General features: G+C 40.2%; 1 protein-coding gene across 18 annotated transcripts in view; it reads right to left on the bottom strand.

The window, feature by feature from the left end:
- Positions 1-1,755: 1,755 nt before the first annotated feature.
- Positions 1,756-24,020, bottom strand: part of NLN (neurolysin) — a 103,209-nt gene continuing 80,944 nt past the window's right edge. For 15 of the 18 annotated variants that reach the window (XM_073993524.1, XM_073993521.1, XM_073993520.1 and 12 more), the window contains 4 exons: positions 21,047-21,233; positions 20,585-20,713; positions 18,365-18,501; positions 3,855-8,016 (listed from right to left, as the gene is read on the bottom strand). In XM_073993524.1, coding sequence (XP_073849625.1) covers positions 7,882-8,016; positions 18,365-18,501; positions 20,585-20,713; positions 21,047-21,233 — 588 coding nt within the window. In that variant the 3' untranslated portion in view covers positions 3,855-7,881. Of the gene's footprint in view, positions 8,017-18,364; positions 18,502-20,584; positions 20,714-21,046; positions 21,234-24,020 lie in introns of all 18 variants that reach the window. The other 3 variants (XM_073993526.1, XM_065546329.2, XM_005557031.4) reach the window with 2 other exon arrangements.

Genomic DNA, 24,020 nt, shown 5'->3' with positions numbered 1-24,020 from the left:
TTTGGGAGGCTGAGGTGGGAGAATCCCTTGAGCCCGGGAATTCCAGATCAGCCTGGGCAACATGGGAAGATCTCATCTCAAAAAAAGTTGCTGGGAACAGAAAGTAAGAAATCTTGACTAATTCTGGACCATCTCTAAACAACTCAGTGATTATTTTAACAATCTGTTTTCTAGATTTATAGGATGTACCAATGCCTCTTGGCTATCTAATAAGTATCAGCTCAAAAGGGGTCCCATATCATTCTTCTAATGGCTATCAATTTACAACCACTTGCACAAAAATGGCAAAAGTGAACATTTTCATCTCTTGTTTATAAGCCCTTTAACCACCAGCTCTAAGAAACTCCTGGATATACCAGATACAGAACACCATTTAGTCCCACTCCTGAAATGCTGAAAAGAGAAAAGCAATCATTTTGTTAAAAATAGAAGCCTGTGGGCCGGGCGCGGTGGCTCACGCCTGTAATCCCAGCAGTTTGGGAGGCCGAGGCGGGCGGATCACGAGGTCAGGAAAGTGAGACCATCCTGGCTAACACGATGAAACTCCGTCTCTACTAAAAATACAAAAAAATAGCTGGGCGGCTGTAGGCCCAGCTACTCGGGAGGCTGAGGCAGGAGAATGGCGTGAACCCGGGAGGCGGAGCTTGCAGTGAGCCGAGATCGCGCCACTGCACTCCAGCTTGGGTGACCGAGCGAGACTCTGTCTCAAAAAAAAAAACAAAAAACAAAAAACAAAAAAAACAAAGAACAAAGAACAAAAACCAAAAAAGATAGAAGCCTGTGGTGGCAGGTGGCGTGGTAACTATGTAAAATTTTGTGGCACAACAGTCAAATTGTATAGTGGAGTCAATCAGGGTTGAGGGGAAGACACAGAAAAGCTTTGGATACATGCTTTTCTATTATAGTTTATCCCAATAAATTATGAACTTCTTTGCCTTCTCTACTCCACTGTGAGCAGCTCTGGTTCTGGGGTGGCTTTTTGTATCCTCATTGCCAAGCACAGTGCTTGACACATAACGGGCAGGTTAGAGTCTTTGAAATGAATTCAAAAACAAACGTCTGAAAGCATATTTTTAGAGACAGTTCTTAATTTGTTCTGATTAAAGCTAAGGACTCTATCAGTAGAAAAATGCATGTATCCATGCACACGAACATATCTCATATAATTTCAGGGCAATCATGGGACATCTGCTTGCTCTGCCCTTTTCATAGACCCCCCAAGAAAACCAGAGATTCCAGATTAACAAATTCCTAGGTTTCAATACATAATCATAGGGAGAAGCTGAGAAAGCTTTAGAAACGTTCTCCATTGCCAATTTTTTTTTTTTCCAAAAAACATGTTTCTTTCATCTACCTCATGCAGAAACTCTCAGCACACTAAGGAAAAGGACTCTCATGTAGAAATCTGTCCCCCGCAGGTGTAGAAATAACTTATCCGTATAGTTTAGGTTTATTTACAAATTAGGCATTTTGCAGTTATCATAGAAAAAGGCATCTTTGTAACAAAAGATAATTTTAAAGAAGGTATATTTATTTAACACACATGTATGAACTATTCATTAGCAATCCAGGACTGTGGAGGACAGGGGACAGAAACAAGCCTCGAAGAGATCACAATATGCTGGAGTGCATGCATGACACCCTGGGTATCTGAATCAGATGTTTGCCTCTGTGTGTGTGATGAAGACAGTAGTGAGTGGAATGGACAGAAAGTAAATGTAAATTCTGTAAGGGAAGAAAATGAACTTTTGCTCATTCTATAACAGTCTTTTGCTTTATTATGGTCATATACAACTGTTAGTCTCCCATCCTCAGTTCCCAGATACCCACCAGAAAACTGGTAATTAACCTCTGGATAAACTTTCAGTGATTACAGATGAGGAGCGAGGCAACCTTAAGCCATAAACAATATTCCTGCAGTATGGGGGAGCCACAATCATCTGAATGCCAGTTTTCAGAGCCAGCCGGTGAACATTTCATCTGAGGGATGTTTTCCCGACGATCATCTTATCATTATCACATCTTAAAAGCTGGAGAAGCCCTCAAAGCCGATTTGGCACAAATGTCAACTCAAGGGAGGAATGCCCTCTGTAACACTCCTGGCAGCTACAGGCTTTTCACAGCAGCAGAATGTATTTTTAGCCAACAAAAATTATTAGAAACAGCTTCCTCATGCTGAACTAAATCCTCCTCCTATTTTCCAACCATTTCTCTAATGGAATTTAATTGTTTCCATTTGATTTCTGAAGCAGTACAGAATTAGCCTATTCTCTCTCCCATTTCCTTCAAGAATTTGAAAACAATTATCATCTGTATTTCTGAATTATCTCCAGACTGAACTTCCCTAATTCTTTTTTATATTTCTTTTGAGAAGTATTTTCAAATTTATCATCATCTTGTTCCTGCTCTGCAAACACTGTAATACTTGGCCGAAGTCTGCTTAAAATGTGATACCTAGAAAGGAACACAATATTCTAACAGTGATTGATCTTACACTGGAGTTCAGGGGGATTATTCTTTTGATCTGGGCACATACTTCTATCAACACACTCTTAAAAAGCCTTAGTTCTCACCTCCCGTCCCCCTCCCCAGGTGTGCTGTCCTATGAGCTGACATCGGAATTTGGCCAAATCAAACTGCCAACTCTTTTTTCCTGAATACTATCAAGTCAGTCTTCCCCTTCTTTTACCTGGGTAATGGAATGTGTCTAATTTCATTTTGAGCTTGTCTCCACATTGAAATAATTTTAAATATTATTTTTTTTTTTTACTTTTGAGACAGAGTTTCACTTTGTTGCCCAGGCTGGAGTGAAGTGGCACAATGTCAGCTCACTGCAACCTCCAACTCCTGGGTTCAAGCGATTCTTCTGCCTCAGCCTCCCGAGTAGCTGGGACTACAGACATGCACCACAACACCTGGCTAATTTTTGTATTTTTTAGTAGAGATGGGGTTTTGCCATGTTGGCCAAGCTGGTCTTGAACTCCTGACCTCAGGTGATCTACCCACCTTGGCCTCCCAAAGTGCTGGGATTACAGGCGTGAGCCACCTCGCCCGGCCAAAATAGTTTTAAATATTAATAACATCATCATACTTAATAATTCCAGCCCTATTATCTGTAAATTTGATAGTTTTATGGTTTTTTTCATTTTTAGCCAAATGACTTGAAATTACCCCCAGTTTAACATTAATCATTATGCACTATCTCAGACTGTTTCAATAGCTAGGAATCCATCTGGATAACTATTATCCAGTCACATTCTCCATCTTAGCCACAAAGATATCAACAGCAATGTGTGTCTTGCTGGACTCAATGAACAAACTATTTCTAGCCAGTTTCTCTCATAACAAATGCTAGAGACATTTTATCACGGGAGTACAATTGAGGCGAGCCTCTGGGGTCTATGAAGTATGCAGCTAGTACAGGTTCCAGCTCATGTGAGCCGAACAAGGGAGCCTATTTCCTGTTCACCCCTTCCCCTTGTATGTACATCATGGACTAGATGTGTTGAACCTGTATTTTCCCGGGAAAGGGAACTACAAGGTGAATTCAACCAAATAAAAACTCAAGAATCACTCATGGTGTGGTGTGGGGGTGTGTGCATGGTTGTGCACATTACCTCAATTTTTCAAATTTTGTTTTGTTACAGACTTATAGCATTATTGTTTGTTGAAAAAGGCTATTTTGGTCTAATATTTACATCTTGTAACCTTTACCTTTTGCCTTGATACAGTTGATACTAGATAATCACTTAGGTGGATCTGTTTCCAGTAGGAAATTTCTCTATTAAAGGTGACTCAAAAAATAAACTTTTTGGACATTGACTGTTTTTCAAAGAACTGAAGGTGTATCTGTCTTTTCTTGTATTTTACTTTTTTTTAAGACAGGGTCTCTGTCACCCAGGCTGGAGTGCAGTGACGTGATTATGGCTCATGGCTGCCTTGACCTTCTTGGGCTCAAGCAATCCTCCCACCTCAGCCTTCCAAGTAGCTGGGACTACAGGCATGTGCCACCATCCCTAGCTAATTTTTTTAGTTTTTGTAGAGACAGGGTCTATGTTGCTCAGCCTGGTCTCAAACTCTTGAGCGCAAAGGATCCTCCTGCCTCAACCTTCCAAAGTGTTAGGATTACAGGTGTGAGCCCCCACATTCGTTGCTTTCTTGCTTTTATTCTCACCACACATTTATAAGAGAAGGCATGTTCAATTTCAATGGGCTATCCAATTTCAGATGGGAGACATCTAACTGTAATGTGTTGATTTGAGGGAAGCAGCTTTGGTCACTGTATCTATTCAAATAAAATGGATTTTCTCTTTTAACATTCTTTGGGTGTTCAGTTAACTATGTTTAAACCCTATTTGAGGACTCGGTTTCGTTATGGACTGAACGTTTGTGCCCCATTCCCTACATTGAAGCCCTAACAGCCAATGTGATGGGGTTAGGGGGTGGGGCCTTTGTGGGGGGTGACTGGGTTTAGATAAAGTCATGAGGATGGAACTCTCATGATGGGATTCCTGCTCTTGTAAAACAAAGACACTCTAGGGCTTGCTCCCTGCCACTGCTGCCTGCAGAAGTTTCTGAACCTTTATGTTCCACATCCGCCTCCTCTCTTCCCATGGCTCTCTACAGAGCCATTTGTAACATGTCGACCTGACACTTTTGGGGATGTGGTCAGTAAAAGAGGAAGAGGGGCCTCACCGCGAACCAAATTTACCAGCATGTGGATTGTGGGACTTCCCAGCTTCCAGAACTGTAAGAAATGTCTGCTTTTGAAGCCACCCAATCTATATTTTGTTATAGCAACCTGAAGTAAGATGGTATTTTAATGTAAATTTTAATGCAATTTCCTTGGCGCATGGAAAGTTCCACCTGTGTATGATAGAAAATGAATAAATGGTAAATGCAAACAAACTGGCCTAGTGGGGAGGCAGGATCTCCACAGACCTATAATTCATACATAAAGGCTAAAGGTAAAATGGTAAAGTAGAAAAGTGAGTCACTGCCTATTACTTAAGGCATTTACAAGTACAATGATCATATCAGTAATTTTTCTTTGAAGAGCTATTTCCTCAATTTTGGTGTCTTCCACAATGCAATTTTCATCCGAAGAGCTACAGATATCCACCTCTCACCTTATTAGCTTTAGAAAAGCAAGACCTTGGCATAAGTAGCTCAGGTGATAACTCTTCAAGGCAATTTTTAGTTGTTTAGGTAACATGCAACATTTATACTAGAGGGGGACAAAGTCTAGATCACGTGGCATAACGTCAAAACATTTTTCTTCTCTGCAGCATCGTAAAACTAAACCTTTAGGATCATGCCTACTATCCATTAGCATAAGATGTTTAAGATTTTATCCTTCACAACACAACAGTGCCTGTAAAAAAAAAAAACAAAAACCCGAAAGAGGCCTAAATCTCCTGGATCAATTACCTGGAGAGACCTTATTATATGTGGCTCAGTCCATAAATCTAAAGTGTACATTTGTCCAATTACAATTTCCATAGTTATCCACCATTTCAAGTATGTCAGTGATATTCTCTGCTCTGAGCTGGAAAAAAAGAACAACTAGACGGATGGCCACATTAAAAAAAACAAAGTCCTTTCTTTTGAATCACACTAGAGAATTTTTTAAAAGTAAGTCCTTTCTTTTGAATTATGCTTGAGAATTTTTTGAGTATTAATTTTTCTGAGACTTAATCTGGCTCTGTTGTCCAGGCTGGAGTACAATGGCATGATCTCAGCTCGCTACAACCTCTGCCTCCCGGGTTCAAGCTATTTTCCTGCCTCAGCCTCGCGAGTAGCTGGGACTACAGGCACCAGACGTCATACCCAGCTTTTTGTATTTTTGTGGAGACAGGGTTTCACCATGTTGGCCAGGCTGGTCTTGAACTTCTGACCTCAGGTGATCCGCCTGCCTTGGCCTCCCAAGGTGCTGGGATTACAGGTGTGAGCCACCGCGCCCGGGCTGAGTTTTAATTTTGTGACTGTTCTTTGGTAGATTTTAAATATTAGAGGTAGGCCCTAAATAAAAAGAACACTATGGTGCTTTTGCTCTCATGTATTTCAGTTTTAATGTTAAAGTATGAAAGAAATATGAATTCATTCTCATGGATAATAATATAACTTTACTGCGTGCAGCCTTTCCACACCAATTTAGTTTTTCTGTGTGAAATAAGATTTCAAATGGTAAAGTTGCTGTTAAGGAGACACACTGGAAAAAGCGGAAGAGTTTTTTTTGTCTGAAACTGGAAAACAGAAAAGTCTTGGGGTGGGGGGAAAGATGTGAGAAAACTACTATAGGCTGCAAAGACCACAAAAACAGTTTTGGGGACTAGACGGGGGTGACACTGAGTGAGTGTGGGGAAGAGAAGGGCTAGTCAAATTATCTCAGAATAGAGGGTAGTAGGATTTCAGGTGGATGTTTAAGGTATTTGCTTGGCAGATATAATCTAGGAATCTCCTAGCTCTTGCATCTCCTGCTGTCTGTAATTTTGTTATGTAGTATAATAATTTTTTATTTAGCACAAAGTTCACTTGGACTAGAGAATCGAAAGGTGCTAATTTTGTCTCTGGCTAGCAAAGTCATACCTGAGGTCTGCACTGGAAAACAACTGGAAGACCTAGGCAGGGTACATTCAAAGTTTTTTTTTTTTTTTTAATTTTATTATCCTGTCTTGGTTTCCTTTATTGAATAGATTCCTACAGGAAAAATACTGTGAGTTTACTGTCTGCTGCAGAATTGGAATTTAGACTCACAATAAAGAGAGTTAAAGATAGATCCAAAGGTTCACTTAAAATAAAAATCACCTGACGGAACAGGCTACTGAAGAGTCTCTTCCCTGTGGTTAAGTTTCATCATACACATAAGGCTTTGGAGCAGCTGTCCTAAAATGCTTCTGTCCAAAACCCATTCCTGTTCTGGAGGTTCTGAACCCTTTATGTTCCACATCCACCTCCTCTCTCTTCCCATGGCTCTCTACAGAGCCATTTGTGACATGTCTACCTGACACTTTTGGGGATGTAGTAAGCAAAAGAGGCAAAGTCCCTAACACTTATCAGAAACACGAAAAGAGAAAAATGTGCTTGGACTTGCTTTAGTATTCTAATTGGCACACATGCCAAAAGACTAATGATCTTGTATGCTGAAGTGGAAATGAGCCTCTCATACAAGCTACGAAATCCTCTAATACAAGATACAAAAACTTATACATTAGACCAGTCTAATTGAAACATAAGTTTTTGATACTCTTGACTGCACTTCGGACGGAAAAGACAAAACTCAAATGGAGGAACGTAATTTAAGTATGGCAGAAAGTTGGGAATCTCGCGGCCTGATATACAAAAAATGCATCACTGAGGCATATTCCCCTGGCCTTGAGGTATGCAGGCAAAGGAGAGGTCACACCTTCTTGGGAGACAAAGGATCAAAGTTGACACAGAGCTCCAAGAAAATATTTACCAGAAGAATGTGATGATTCATTTATCAGTCCAGAAATCCCAAGTACAAAACTTCAAGATACAAGAAAGATCAAATTATATCCTGTATATGATTCAATTTTAAAATTCTTAGCCCTCTTATATCATATTATCTAGATTATAATAGTAAAAAATCAAGTTACATTCATATGAAACTTTCATAAAAAGAAATCAAATCCAGTTTTATGAAATTTTATAGTACAATTACTTTCTAGTGGGTCTTTTCTTAGGTCACAGTATTTATAATTCCATTTACATCTTTATAATTTTTAAAATTAGAAAACAAAAGGATGTCAATAGAAATCTAAATTTTCACTTGTAAAACTCCCTTCAGTTTCCAGGCCAGTAACACACGGTGATGTTGACTTGTTCTCCAGACATGGACGGCTACCAAGGATCCCCAGTTCATGAAGCATGCAGGCCTCGACTCATTAGGAACGCTTTTTGGTTTGGCTCACGTTTCAAGAAATTGTGGAGCATGTCCATGCCGTCCAGAGATCCCCCAGGTTTCAGGATTAGGTTTCTGTATTTCATTCCAACCTAATAAAACAAAACATCATACCTAATAATTCATGGTTATAGCAATTTTCCAAATCTCTAGATGTAAAAGAGGAAAGGGTAGGGGTGAAGGAAAAAGGACTTTAGCCTTACTGTCTAGATGTTTTCTCTTGCTCACAAACAGCTCCGTAGTATTTATTTATTTTGGTAGCTAAGAGATTTGGAGCTTAAAACTTCGGGTCTTCTACACTGTCCTTTATTATGGTCTTGTCTCCTTAGATTCTAGGCAGTGAGCTGACAACATGAACAAACAAACAAAATATAGCCAAATGGAATATACGGCAGGTTCCTATTTGCTGTGCTATCTCTTGTAAATTCAAAAGGGTTAGAAAGCAAGTGTTCAAGAAGGCTACAAACAACCTTCTGGGTACCCAGAAACAGGAGCATGGCTACTGTCACATGGTTTCTGCTGCTTTTATGATGGGCTCATTCAAAACAACAACAGAACCATCCTCCTTATGGATGAGAGAAGGAGGGCCGCACATGTCCCGCAGGAGGGCCAGACGTTTTGGTGGGTGTGATGCTGGCAATGAGGACCTTTAGAAAGCTTTCTTTGGGGATGGAGGTCTGGAATTTTAAAACGTCACAGTTCCTCTACTTTTATTTACATAAACACAGGAGCAGATAGAGTGAAAGAAAATAGTTGTTATTCAGTATCAGCATTGTTCAGTATTTTCACTTCCCTTTCAGTGTCCTTTTAAGGAAGCAAGGCAAGACAATTCAATGAAGCATAATTCCAAATATACACATAACAAACAATTCACAGAGCAACACTTACATTTATATCCATTATATCACTTGATCAACAGGACTTAGTACAAGAAGAGCTAGAGAATTTCCAGCTCTGTCTTATAACAAGATTTTGATTGGTACAACCATCAGAGGTAAATTTAGTCAAACTGTTAAGGAAAATAAAACATGGATGAAATCTACCAAGTTAGACACAAAACGATTTATGTCCTAGGGCCATAAGAATACAAACTTTTGGGGTTACATTTGGCTGTAAATAGAAATCATTTGCAGCTTATTAATCATCTACAGGCTAACATGTAACTTCACAGTCTGGGCTCTAATCAGGAGTAAATAACTAGTCAAAGTTACCTTCTCAGAAACTCTAGGGCTGCACTGTCCAACAGAAACATAATATGAAGCACATATGTAACTTTGAACTTTCTACTAACCACATTTTTTTAAGTTAAAGAAACAAATAGGTAAAATTAATGTTACTATTTTACTTAAACCACTATATTCACAATAGTATCATTTCAACATGTGTCAATATCCACATTATGGAGACCTGTTGCTGTTGTTGTAAGGGCTCAAAATCCAGGGTGTTTTCTACACTTACGTGCGTCTCAATTCAGTTCTTCGGTTGTACTTAACCTCATTTCAAGTGCTCAACAGCCACACGTGGCTACCACACTGGACAGGTCTAGTGCCCAGAGCATAAAATAGTCTTTAGGGGCGCTTGTTACACAGTGTTCTAGTTTGATATTAAAAAGGTACACAACAGTCTTGTTGCCTTATTTCCAAGTTTTAAAGCCATTTTCTTAGGAGAAGGCGTTCAGTCACTGATATCGAACTTCCCAAAACTGATGACCAGGGCTTGAAGCTAGATTCAATTAGCTCCTTTCCCTTTCCGCCCCCGGGCCCTGGCCCCTGCCACTGCCTCTGCCTCTGCCTCTGCCTCTTCTTTTCTTTTTTTTTTTGAGACAGAGTCTCATTCTGTTGTCCAGGCTGGAGTGTAGTGGCACAGTTTCGGGTTACTGCAACATCTGCCTCCCAGGGTCAAGCGATTCTTATGCTTCAGCCTCCCGAGTAACTGAGATTACAGGAGTGCACCACCATACCCGGCTAATTTTTTTGTATTTTTAGTAAATATGGGGTTTTGCGATGTTGGCCAGGCTGGTCTCTAACTTCTGGCCTCAAGTGACCTGCCTGCCTCGGCCTCCCGAAGTGCTGGGATTATAGGTGTGAGCCACTGCACCCAGCCTTCAATCAGCTTTCGGGAAAACAAACAAAAACACGTCATGTCTTGCCTGTTCTGCAGCAAGTCATTACTGCTACAGCAGCAATCTCGAATCTAAAATGTGAGTGATGGCTGTGCTTGTCATGGCCGTTAACTGAGCTAAGAAGGAGCATATCATGGCTCGTGAGCCCAAGCACGATTTACCTCCCTTCCCTTCCTTTCTTTGCTCACCACGCCTAAATCTGACTAGTGTTAACTGAGTGACTGGAGCTGGAAAGACTGTGCGCCCTGGGTAGAGCAGCACAGGAAGAACGCAGACAATGGGAGTTAAATTTTTCTGCAGAATTACAAAAATATTTTAAACATTTTATTATGAAAAACTTAAAATACATACTAATAGTAGAGACAACAGTATAATGAGCTCTCATGAACCTATCACCCAATCTCAATCATCAGTATTTCATCTGCAGAAATTCTTCAAGCTCAAGATCTATGTATCATGTGTCTTTCATTTCTTAAAAAGACATATGCATTTGACAAGTATAGAAACATTAAGGAAAATCGAAATGAAAGTTTTAAAAAATCACTCCAAATGTGAACATCTGACAAAGTATTTTCATTTTGTGCAGAGAACTGTAATTTTAGGTAGTAAAGGAGGCATTTGAGGAGTTCCATGGTGTTGTAAAGAGACAGCTCATGAATGGTAAAATCATTTCAGAGCAGGGCACTGTTTTGTCTCACAATATGTGGCTCAGTACAGCTCAAATCTTCCTCTGCCTATGGCTCCAAACAAGTTGATTCAATTTCCTGAATTACAGAGCAATGGTCTTTTAATAGTTTCATTTCCTTTGCAATGAAGTTTTGAGAAGAGTTTAAGAGTCATTTTGGTAACAGGATCTTCCTTTACTTAAGAAAAAAAACAGTTAAGTGAATTTGTGTGTTTTTGGGGGTACCAGGCTCTTTGTGTGAGAGAACATGGTCTGGGAGACATATGCCACAGGTGGAGGGAGTCTTTGCCCTGAGTTGTTCTGTTAATACTTTGTTTATAAAGAAACTGTAACTGTGAGGAAATCAAGAAGAGAAGCTCTAAGACAACTGCTAAAATTTTTCATGTTAGAAACATCCTTCAGGAAGATCTGCATACAGTAAAAACTAGAGTTTCCTATGAAGGAAAACCAGTGTCATCCACCCCTGTGGCTTTTTTAATCCTAGAAGATTAGCATGTATCTTTTGGCAACTATGCAAGTCTTCTCTAACAGTGATGATTTCTGAAGCAAGATCAGGAACTCCAGAGTCAGGCCCAGGTTTGAATCTTGGCTCAATCTTTAGCTTTGTGACCTGGGGCCTTGATTTCCTCATCTGTCAAATGGGAATATGCCTATCTCACTCAGTTTCTGGGCAGTTAGAGGAGGTGATTTCAGTATTCTGTTTGCTCCCTGGCATAATATCTGGCATATAGCGGTAATCAATAAACCTCTCCTCCTCCCATCTCCTTTCCTCCTTCCCTCTCCTCTCTTTCCTTTCCCACTGACCCAGCTCAGTGATGTATATACAGTTCAGGGAAACAAATGCATTCCTGGTGTGGCGTTTCCTCAAAATTAGTTCTGTCACCTAATAAAGCTAAAGAAAGGCATAAGGAACTTCATTTCCACTATTAATAAGAAATAGAATGCATAATTCAGTAGAAATATTAAGTGGGAGAGATAAGGCACTCAGGCACTCATTTTATCCAATAACATGCACCCTTTCAGGTAATATCTTAATAGCAATAATAATTACCTAAATGAAGGATGTCCATCATTTATCAGCAATGAGAATATATAAATGGGAAACAGATGGGGTCACCTGCTATCTTGGGCATCTCTGCAGCAGCACATGCAGGCTCTCACTAACTTTCCACCCCTCCTCCATCCTTCCCAGCATGGATGACTCTGGGGAGTGCAGTCAGAGCTGTCTCCTTCCTACACTGAGTGACAGTCATCAGGGCAGAGAGTGACCAGCCAAGGACGGGTGATGACGATCAGGCACCTGACAAACTCACCAGCCTGCTTTAAAGCTGGACTTTGAACCTTCTCCTTCCATAGCCCGTAACTCCCTCCCAAGAGCACACAGTTTGTTTTCTGTGAGGGTGGGGAGATCTTGAATGGACAAAAATTAAAAAAGGAACTGCTTTGACAACAACAAAGGAGGGAGAGAAAAAAACTGGTGCTGATAGAGAGAGAGACAAGAATAGTAGTAGGAATTGCTGTCTGATTAGAAGAGGCCTTCTGGAAACCTTACTGATTGGTGAGGATAGAAGGGTAAACCTTTACAGGGAGGGAGCAGATCCAAAGGAAAAACACCCTGGGTAGGAGTATGTATGGGGGGTAGAGAAGTGGAAGCGGATGGGGAAAACCATCAGTCAGGTCCAAAGAGGCACAAATATGTAAAACAGTAATTAAATTAAAATAAATAGTTGTGAAGCAGAGAAGGGAACCCAATGCTGAATAAAATAGTTCCTTTTACAAGAGTCTTCTGATCTATCAGAGAAGATAAAGAAATAGACAATTAACCAGGCAGATTATTGGGATGCTAAGAGCAAACAAAGAAGGGCTGTAAGAGCACAAAGGAAGAAAAACTGCTTCCAGCTGCTTGGGATTCAAGATTTAGAAGGCCTGGCCTTGTAAATATTCAAGAAGTAGGTTGGAAATCAATTCGAATTCCTTCCTTTGTCCCTCAAGTCAGGCAAAACCTGAGGCTACTAGAAAAGGTTCAGTTATAAGAAAAATCAGCTGTTGGGTGGTACATCAGGAGAGCTGAGACAGAGAAAAGAATTAAAGCCATTTGTAAAAACCTTCTGGAGAGGACACTCTCTTTTCATATTCTCTTTTAGCAACACGTTACAGGAAGAATTGGGCCTAGGATTCTGTTTCAAGCACTGGGATCCTTAGCTTTGTATTATAGATTCTCTATCAAGTGATTCTTTGTCATGTTTAACCAAGACTCTTCATGTTTCTGTGGCTATTATTGTATGTAAGATGTAGCTCCTTCTTTATGGCATTACAGACTGAAATAGTTACACTTACTCTCTTGACTTTCTCAGTATTTCTTTCGGAAGTGATACTTGTTCGTATTTCTCCTCCTCTGATGGAAGAAACGATGCTTAGCAATTTCTCCAAATGCAAAAGGGGAGGAAGATAATAGTGGCTTAACAATATAATTGCCTTTGAATTCACAATGTCTATTACCTCTTAGAAAATTTTCCCACAGTGAAGTTGCCTTATAAAAAGAAATGGCCTTAGTTAAAATGCCCCCATTCTTTCAACCTATGATTAGCTGCTGGATTCTGAATTCACATTTGGTGACCTTAAAGACCTTCGAGAGAGCTTCCTGGAAAAGCGTTAATCCCAAGCAGTTCCACTCCATAATTATTTAAGAGAACAGTCAGAAAAGTGAAAAGTATGTCTGACAATGAGACAACTTCATGTTCACTGAGAAAAAAGTACTTTAGGTAATATATAACAAAGCAATTAAACAGTTAAGATGTGATGTCTATTCACTATGAAGAATAACATTTTAAAAACTATAGATAAAACCAGAGGTAGCAAAGTTTTAGGCTATTATAGGTAAGCACTCAGTTATTATACTTTGATAGAGGCCCTCAAAACAGAATGAAAACTACACCCTAATATATTCTACTGCTACTTTCTATAGTTCTGCTTGCCAAGATCTGAAATGGCCCCCAGAGCAGACCCTGGAGTTTGCAGGATGGCAGCAGGTTACAGAGAGAAGGCCTGGACACAGTCCTCTCTATTGCATAACCAATAACGTCAACAACATGTGGTTTCTCAGCTCCCAGCCTCTCTAGTGCCTGGGGACTAACAATAGCAGGCACTGATGCTTTGAAGGGCCATCCCGCTATCTTCTCAAAGTGACCCACACACACATTAGGCAGGGTGAGACAACAAAGTCTGCAGGATATATTTTGATTGCTCTGATTCCCATGACTTCAGATCAATGAAGGATTCCTTTATACCATTAAAAATTCATATTTTTATCCTGTTTGTGTGTCTGAAGCAACCACTCACTGACATGTGAAACTAAAGCAAATGCACAGAGTCTGGAACGACTCCAGGTAATGCCATCTTTCTCAGTGTTGCCTAATAACACTCTGTGGTTATGGCACAAAATAAGTAATGTATGGTGTACTGGTCTGAAGAAGTATTTTTCTGTTTCTTTTTTTAACTTTTAAGTTCAGGGGTATGAGTGCAGGTTTGTTACACAGGTAAACTTGTGTCATGGGGGTTTGTTGTACAGGTTATTTCATTATCCAGGTATTAAAGCTACTACCAATTAGTTATTTTTCCTGATCTTCTCCTTCCTCCCATCCTTCACCCTCCAAAAGGCCACAGTGTGTGCTGTTCTCCTCTACATGTCTATGTGTTCACATCATTTAGCTCCCACTTGTAAGTGAGAACATGCGGTATGCAGTTTTTGATTCCTGTGTTAGTTTGCTAAGGGTAATGGCCTCCAGCTCCATCCATGTCCCTATAAAGGACATGATCTTGTTCTTTTTTTTTTTTTTTTTTTTTTTTTAGATGGAGTTTCGCTGTTGTTGTGCAGGCTGGAGTGCAATGGTGCAATCTCGGCTCACTGCAACCTCTACCTTCTGGCTTCAGATCTTGTTCTTTTTCATGGCTGCAAGGTATTCCGTGATGTATATTGCTTTTGTGGGGGGAGTTCTTCTTCCTCTTTTCTTTTTAAAACAAATATTTGCTCTAAAATAACACTCGCCTTACAAAATACAAGTACTCAGTTACTAAAAATTAATGCTTTGGGATAACAAAAGAATTTCTTCTTGTCTTCATCACACATAACGATCTGTTTTTTGTAGACTAGGATTGTTGCCCCAAAGCATTAATTTTTAATAATTGGGTAGCTGTGTTTTGTAAGGCAAGTGTTATTTTAGAGCAAATATTTGTGTCTTTTTTTTTTTAAAGAACACCCCCCCCCACCAACAAAAAACCCCAAATAGTACATTGTATGAGGGAATAAAATGGCTGCTTAAGAACCATCTTTCAGTATCTGCAAAGGGTGTGAAGGTGAGGGCCAAGGGATTCTTCTTGGTTTTTGGAGCCAGGTCCATTCTTGCTGTGACAGCAGAGGAGCAGGAAGTGCCATGATACTCAGAGCATTTGAAAGGAAAGGAAAAAGTGTAAAGGAAGGAATTAACACCAGCCTTATGGCTTAAGACATCTAATAACACACAGCACTGCTGAATCCAGAATTTTAGTAACACTGAAAATTGTTTTTCACATCACAAGTTTTAACTCCAAGTTGTTGGGATGATGCTTTCTCTAAGTTCAACCTAGCACCTTTGTCTAAATAAGAGTAGTATGGCTGTCTGCCAAACTGTGAAGCTTGAGAATAAGAGGAAGTACAGAGAAGCATAATGGCAGGAACTGCTTCTATTACACTTGCAAGTTCCTTGGAACCACAGGGATCAGTAATCTGGCTGCTACATTGACAACCGGAAGAGAAAAGGTAATGATAGAGGGTTCTGGGTATGTGGTCACATGAGGGCAAGCACAGAGGAGGTGATGGCGAAGGCCTAGCTGGGAGAGGCAGTGTACACTTAACACCAGGAATCCTCACCAATGACTGCCAGTAAGATGTCATAACTGTACCTTTACCTAGTTAGAATTTTTCTCTTTGAAACATTGTTTCTGGCTTCTAAAACAATCTACATATATGTAAAAATAGTGAAAAGCTCCAGGAAAGTACAGAAAAAAATAATAATTACTCATAAACTATCCCCAAAGATAATCATCAACATTTTGATGTGCTTTTTTTTTTTTTTTAAACACACTTTAAAATCAACATTTGTATTCTATGGTATAAAATATTTTATAATATGATGTTTTTTCACTTGGTAATAGTTACATTAAATAATCCAGACATAATAAAAGCTTACTGAAGCCCTTCTTCCATGCCCAAGACCACTTTTTTTTTGTCTTTTGTTTTTCTTTAAAAACTAGTCTATTTTTCATTTTTTATTTTTATTTTTTGATTTTTAATTTTTATTTGTTTTAGGGGACAGTTCTCCAAAAAAGAGAAGAGAAAAGGTAATGGGAGAAGGGACTAGGTATGTGGTCACATAGTGGCAGCCCCGAGGAGGTGACGGGGAAGGCTTAGTCCACTCCTCCAAGTCCACTTGTATGTTCAAAGGATAGAAAGATCACTTTTGGTTTTTGGTAATCTCAAAGACTTCTTGAACATGTGGTCACATGAGTGAGACCTTTAAGAGTGCTGGAATTTTTGAGATGTACACATGAAGTAGGCATATATTTTAGGTTAACAAAAAAGAACCAATACATTTGTGAAGGTGGAGAGACCTAAGGGAACACATAAACTTGTCAACACACAGGGAGTACTGGGAAGTAACAAAGGGTTTGATTGTCGCGCTGAGGGCTGTGAAGAGAGAGAGGAATAACAAGAAGCAGGAAGTAAAGAAGAAGAACGAGGGCCTTTGGAGTTGGTAACTGGGTCATCAGTGGTAACTATGGAGGAGGGGTAACTTTCCAATTCTGTTGGTGGGGGCAAAAGCAAGGAAAGAGAGGTTTGCAAAGACTTCTTATACCAAGAAATTAGGCTATGAAAAGAACAGAGCAGTAGCACTGACTGGGGTTATCAGAGTCAGTAGCAAGTTTTTTTTCCAAGACAGCAAACCAGGAACTCTTGGAGCTAGACACATCTCCTCTGAGACAGGAGAAAATAAGACAAGTATTGAAGTACAGAGAAAGAAAGATGAAGGTACTCATTCTCAATGATTTTTTTCTTGAGACAGGGTCTCACTCTGTCATTCAGGCTGGAGTGCAGTGGCATGATCTCGGCTTACTGCAGCTTCCATCCCTCCTGGGCTCAAGCAATTCTCCCATCTTAGCCTCCAGAGTAACTGGGGCTATAGGCTTCTACCACCACACCTGGCTAATTTTGTTTATATTTTTGTAGAGACGAGGTCTTGCTATATCGAAAAAGTTGGTCTCAAATTCCTGGACTCGAGTGATCCTCCCACCTCAGCCTCCCAAAGTTCTGGGATTACAGGTGTGAGCCACTGCAGCCAGCTTCAATGATCTTAATTTTCTTAATAAAGACGAGAGATCATCTGCTGACAGAGTAGAGAGGTGGTAGGGACTTGGAGGGAAATCAATAAGGGAAATGGACTTGGACCACAGAGAGCACTGGGGTCCAGTTCAGTCTAGAGAGCATGACTTTGCAGTTGGGCAGGTCAATGGAGTCATACAATCTTCCCCAGAACACTTTGAGTCCTAAGGGCACCATCTCTATGGTGGAGGCATTAAGGGATGGGTCCTGGTTGAAGGTCATGCAAAAGTAGGTATGTCTGTGAGAACAATAGTCAGTAGTTGACCTTTGTAAATGGGTTGGCCAGGTAATGGGAAAAGAATTGCAAGGACTTAACAGATTGGGTGGGGTGGGATGGGAGATGAAATGCTTCAAAATAATGAAGTATGGGTACCTTAGAGGTGTTATTTCAGGAGGAAGATGGGGAGGGAATGGTGATCTAAATCACATCAATGTATTTCAATACATATGTGTAAGGTACTATGCAATCTAGAAAAAACATTTGGAGAACAAATCAATTGGTTGAAATAAGCACAGAGAGCCTGATTTTGATAATTTGTTCTTCTAATTTCTGAATCAAACAATTTAAAAACATACACTGGAAAATGCATCAGCCTTGGAAATAATCTGACGGATGAGACTTCAGTGAGAATGGAGATTGGGGGCTGTAAATCAGGAAGATTTGTCTGGCAGCTACCTGGCAGTCAATTCACTGCACACGGAAAGTAATGGCTCAGGTTAATCAAGCAACTTTGTGACAAAGGTCACAAACTATATAGTGGGTGGGGCATGCCAGCCACAGAAAAAGGGCGTCTCCCACAGAGAGTGCACAAAGTGTGTAGAGGATATCAAAACACAGGGAAACCATTTACATCAGGAAGGAGTTTACCTTTCTGTCCCAACCTCCTATAAAACAAAAACATTGTACGGTACATGTCAAAACTAGCAGCTATAGATTCTCAAAACCATAAACAAAGCTTTGAATTTTTAATTATGTAATATATTGGAATGTTAACAAGCAAGAAAATATGCTACTTTTTCTTTTTAAGCTGTAGAATTAATCACTTATATACTGCAACTTAATGATGTACGATGATTTGAAAGATGCAAGGCCTCAGAGGTAAAAGCTGTTACCAAGCCTCTTACAGTAAAATCTAGGTATGATCAACATTTTACACTAGGAGTTAAAGGGGAAGGAGCAATCACAAAATTAATAAAAGGAGAAAAATAATACTATACCTCTGGATTCATTATCCCTTCTTTTTTAAAACAGCTGTAAAACATGTCTATGGAAAATACTTCACTCCAAAGATATCCATAATATTGGCCATCGTATCCCCCTGCCAAATGTCCAAAAGTAGCTGGCATATTTGTGCCTTTAAAAAAAGATACATTTCACTCAATGTGATTGCAAACGGTAATGATCAGGTTAACAGCTAGCTAAGGTTTCCCTTTGGGGAGCCCAGCTGTGGGAGGAGAGAATGAATGATATCATCTCACCTCTAGTACTCCTTGGGCTTATGTGTCCTCTTGGCCAAGATGTTTATAAACATCTCTCAATGGCTCAGCCTCAGAGCTGGTTTCGGCTCCAAGCTCTGGAATGCCTAACGACAGTTTCAGCGGCTTTGTCCACACCCATCAGATAGCTCAGTGTTTTAGAACTGAAATCAGTCCTTTCTTATCCCTTAAACACGTATGTCTTGAAAAATAATATTAACCCTACTCTTTGCCACACCTCTTTATATCTAAAATGTCTCAGAGTTGCACTTATTTTAGGTTGATAATTACTGAAAAAGAACTTTTTTTTTTTGAGACAGTCTCGCTCTGTCGCCCAAGCTGGAGTACAGTGGTGAGATCTTGGCTCAATGCAACCTCAGCATCCCAGGTTTAAGGGATTCTCCTGCCTCAGCCTCCCGAGTAGCTGGGGTTACAGGTACATGCCACCACGCTGGCTAATTTTTGTATTTTTAGTGGAGACAGGGTTTCACCACTTTGGTCAGGCTGGTCTTGAAATTCTGACCTCAAGTGATCTGCCCACCCTGGCCTCCCAAAGTGTTGGGATTACAGGCTTGAGCCACCGTGCCTAGCCTGAAAAATAACTCTTCACCAATTCGATCTACCTGTAGGGCTACTTTATATAGGATTTTATCAAAAATCCTGAGCTCAAGTGATCTTCCCGCCTCGGCCTCCCGAAGTGCTGGGATTACAGGCGTGAGCCACCATGCCAGGCCTAAAAATGCCCCTTCTTGATAGCATAACAGGATGACTAATAGTCAATAATAATTTAATTGTACATTAAAAAACGTACTTGCTACACAAAGGCTTGTGACACAAAGGTGCGCTATGGTTTACTATGTGGGGAGCCTAGAATGACTCAACTGACCATTCTTATCTTTATTTTCTCTGTAAATGTGGCTGCCTCATTTTAATAACAATTTCCTTAGTGAAAAAAAATCCACCTTACCAACTACACATAAAAGCACAACTATATATTGGCTTAAAACATATACATACAAATATAAACACGCCCATGCATGAGTCCCATAAATCTCAGGTTACAAACTGCTAGTCAAATGCTTTAACTGACCTCAGTATCAGAAACAAGGTGAAGTTCATACTTCTCCTGCAAAATACCCTTTATTTTTTTTGAGACAGGGTCTCACTGTGTCACCCAGGCTGGAGTGCAGTGGTGCGATCATGGCTCGCTGCAGGCTTAACCTCCCCAGGCTCAGGTGATCCTCTCAACTCGGCCTCCCGGGTAGACAGGACTATAGGCATACACCACCACACCTGGCTAATTTTTGTATTTTTTGTAGAGACGGGTTTTGCCTTTATTGCCTAGGCTGGTCTCGAACTCCTGAGCTCAAGTGATCTTCCCGCCTCAGCCTCCCCAAGTGCGGGATTACAGGCATGAGCCACCATGCTAGGCCTAAAAATGTCCCTTCTTGATAGCGTAACAGGATGACTACAGTCAATAATTTAATTGTACATTTAAAAATAACTAAAAGAGTTTAAGTGGATTGTATGTAACACAAAGGATAAATGCTTGAGGGGATGGAAAAAATAAACAAAATACTATATGCAAAGAAAAAAAAATTTAAAAACTTCCCCTTCTGCCAATTTCTTCCTGAAAATCACAGGGAAGTCATGATGCATACAGGGAGGGAGGAGCTGACAGTGTACTGCCAACATGAACGGCTCTCCCAGCTCTGGGGCGGAGGCCAACTGCTCACGCCTGATTACACTAAAATGCTCCAGATCTGGAGCCACCTTTCCTTCAAGCGCATTTGGATGGGATAACTCATAAGGACATAGTATGCTTATCTGAAAGTCATGGCCTGATTACAGAAATCAGAAACAATTAGGTAATCTGTCTGACAAACTCCATCTCCCCTGCCGTGTGAGGAGAATGCCCTGTGCTTCACAGGGAAATGAACTCAATTCGTAGTAGTTACATACCTGGAGTAGCTGCAACTCCTAATATTTCTGAGCAGTATTTGGCGTATTCACTTGCAGCATCCAGTGATGTGTTGGTATGAAGAGACTGATCAACTTTGCTCAAAACAATCTGGCGCAGGGTCAGAAGACCTAATAACATAAGAATGTTTGGGCATGTTTTGGAGAAGACAGAACTGTGTGTTCTATTATTACAAGACTGTAGATTCCAAAAACAGATTCCAGTAGTACTCACAAAATGGGAGCAGGACATCTCATTCTACTTAAGATTTAAAAGGAGATGTGGTTTTTTGCCTTAGACAAAATTCCAGGGTTTCCAACTCCAATATATTTAATGCTCGTCACTCCCTATACTAGCAGTTGGGATACCATTCAAAATGAAAATAAGTTCTACAGAAGGAGGTGACAGCAATTCTGCATTAAGAGATTCTAATTTATTTTCCTTTTTAAAATTATAAGTCATACCTGTGTTGACCAGTCTAGAAGCAACAAGTTTTTCAAGCAGATCATCTGAAATAGGGCTTCCGTCTTTATAATGTTTTGATAATCTTCGGAGGGAATCGATGTCCCACACCCAATTTTCAAGCATTTGCGATGGCACCTCTACAAAGTCAGTTTCTACATTTGTTCCGCTAAATCGTGCAAAATCAGTCTAGAAAGCAAACAGAGAATTTTTTAAAAGAACTGAATGAAAAGTACATATGCAATGAATAATTATTAAGAGTCATGAAAACTTAAGGCAGGATTAGACTCAACTGTCCCTTTGAATGAGGGGTTAGAATAACCTCATAGTCAAGTGAAAATAAAATACAGCAGCTGAGCAGTGTGAAAAATAACCCCCAAATACTCTATATTACAGTAATAATTTCATTCCTTTGAACTGTAGACAAAGTTGGAACAATCATCAGAAAATCATAACTGAAAAATACTATCAGTCTAAGCTAAAAACAAGCCTTAAGCTTTGAAAGCAAAAATATTTTTAAAGAATTTTCCATTAAAAATGAAGAGATCCATTAAACAAGCAATTTCTCCCTAGCTCCTCCTTTCAATTGCTTACTTTTGTTTACTCAATCCATGCCTTTCTGGGCACTCATCACTCTGTTGCTTAACTACTTAGGTTTTAACCAAAATTAATTAAACAGTTAAATCACAGCACTATAGACTTTGAGTGTGCGATGCTTTGCATTTTAAACTTTAAACGAGTGGTTCTAAGATTACCATGTTGTAGAAACTCAGATTTCTACCTCTCAGATCAGGTAGACAATGTTACCTTAAAATAAGAAGCTGCTTTAGTAGGAGTTAGGTTTGTAAATTAATTGGCAAGTGGAGTGAGTTATATGCTATAGTAAAAGAGAAACAACGGATGTATTCAAAAGTTAGAGCACTCCTGGTAAAAATAAAGGACTTATTCTGAAGGCCTGAGCTAAGAGTTAAAAAAACAAGAGGTTTACAAAGAGTTTAATGAAACCAAGTTTAGTAAATTCTTGAGTCAGACGTCAGAAAAGCTCTCAAGCAGAAGAACGGAGATTCACTACAACAGGCTAGTGTTTTTAACCTTCACACAGTCCTTCAAACACTCGTAAAACTGCCATTGGCAGAGAAGACTTAGCATTTATCCTACTGGGTCATCTGCAGAATGGGGCTCCTCATTCTGTTGTCTTTCCCTGAACCTCTGTCCTGTTTTTCTCCTCTGAAGCATTACATTCCAACCTTCTCTCCCTGACTTCATCATCCCTGGGGCTCCAAACAGAGGGGAAAGGGAAGAGGCATGTAACCACCAGAGAACGCAGCAGATGGGGTGCCGAATCAGCAGCAAATACCCACTCTGCTTTTTGGCCCAGGGCAGAGGCACAGATGTCAACGCCATCTCACATTCTGCCTTCCTCTCTTTATGCAAAAAAATGTTTTGCTTGATTTCTCATTATAATTGTGCCAATTCTAGATATGAAGAGATGCAAATATTAAAGGGGCAAGGATAAGTAAATTCACTGGTTGTGGAATTAGGCCACCTCTATTGAGGATATCCCAATAAAAAACTTCTTGCAGGGAAAGAGGTAAGGGTCCCCAGAAATTGAATATTTTGTCTCATTATGGTATATGATATTCTAAGATTACATCCTATATCATAAATAAAACAATCTTATGCAATAATAATAGCTAACATCTGTTGAGACTTTCCTATGTCAGGCATTACAGGCATACCTTAGAGATACTGTGGATTTAGTTCCAGACCACTGCAATGAAGTGAATATCACAATAAAGTGAGTCACACAAACTTTTTGATTTCCCATTGCAGATAAAAGTCTATAAATGTACATTATACTCTAGTCTATTAACTGTTCAAAAGAATTGTCTAAAAAACAGTGTACATGGCTGGGTGCAGTGACTCATGCCTGTAATCCCAGCACTCTGAGAGGCCAAGGTGGGTGGATCATCTGAGGTCAGAAGTTCAAGCCAGCCTGGCCAACATGATGAAACCCTGTCTCTACTAAAAATACAAAAATTAGCCAGCCATGGTGGCGGGCACCTGTAATCCCAGCTACTCAGGAGGCTGAGGCAGGAGAGTTGCTTGAACCTGGGAGGTGGAGGTTGCAGTGAGCCAAGATAGTACCACTGCATTCCAGCCTGGGCGACAGAGTGAGACTGTTTCAAAAAAAGAAAAACAAACAAAACCAAAAACAACCCAAAATCAAAACCAAAAACACCCACAAAAACCATGTATATACCTTACATGTTAAAAAATGCCAATGGTCATCTGAGCCTTCGGCAAGCTGTAATCTTTTTGCCGGTGGAGGGTCTTGCCTCCATCAATGTTGATGGCTGCTGACTGATCACGGTGGTAGTTACAATCAGGGTGCCAACTGATCAGGGTGGTAGTTATGGAAGGTTGGCATGGCTGTGGCAATTTCTTTTTTCTTTTTTTTTTTTTTTGAGACAGGGTCTTGCTCTGTTGCCCAGGCTGGAGTGCAGTGGCACGATCTTGGCTCACTGTAACGTCCGCCTCCTGGGTTCAAGCGATCCTCCTGCCTTAGCCTCCCTAGTACCTGGGACTACAGGTGGGTGCCACCATGCCCAGCTACTTTTTGTACTTTTAGTAGAGATGGAGTTTCACCATGTTGGCCCGACTGGTCTTGAACTCCTGACCTGAGGTGATCCGCCCGCCTCGGCCTCCCAAAGTGCTGCGATTACAGGCGTGAGGCACCGCACCCAGCCGCCATTTCTTAAAATAAGACAAAGATGCAGTTTGCCATATCAATGGACTCTTCCTTTCATGAAAGATTTCTTGGTAGCATGCGATGCTGTTAGATAGCATTTCACCCACAATAGAATGTCTTTCAAAACGAGTCAAGTATCTTAATACCTGCCACTGCTTTACCAACTAAGTTTATGTAATATTCTAAATCCTTTGTGGTCATTTCATTGACATTCATAGCATCTT

This window comes from Macaca fascicularis, chromosome 6, assembly GCF_037993035.2.
Source record: "Macaca fascicularis isolate 582-1 chromosome 6, T2T-MFA8v1.1".
Classification (NCBI taxonomy): domain Eukaryota; kingdom Metazoa; phylum Chordata; class Mammalia; order Primates; family Cercopithecidae; genus Macaca; species Macaca fascicularis.
Note: the sequence above shows the minus strand (reverse complement) of the source record. Positions and strands in the feature narration are given on the sequence as shown.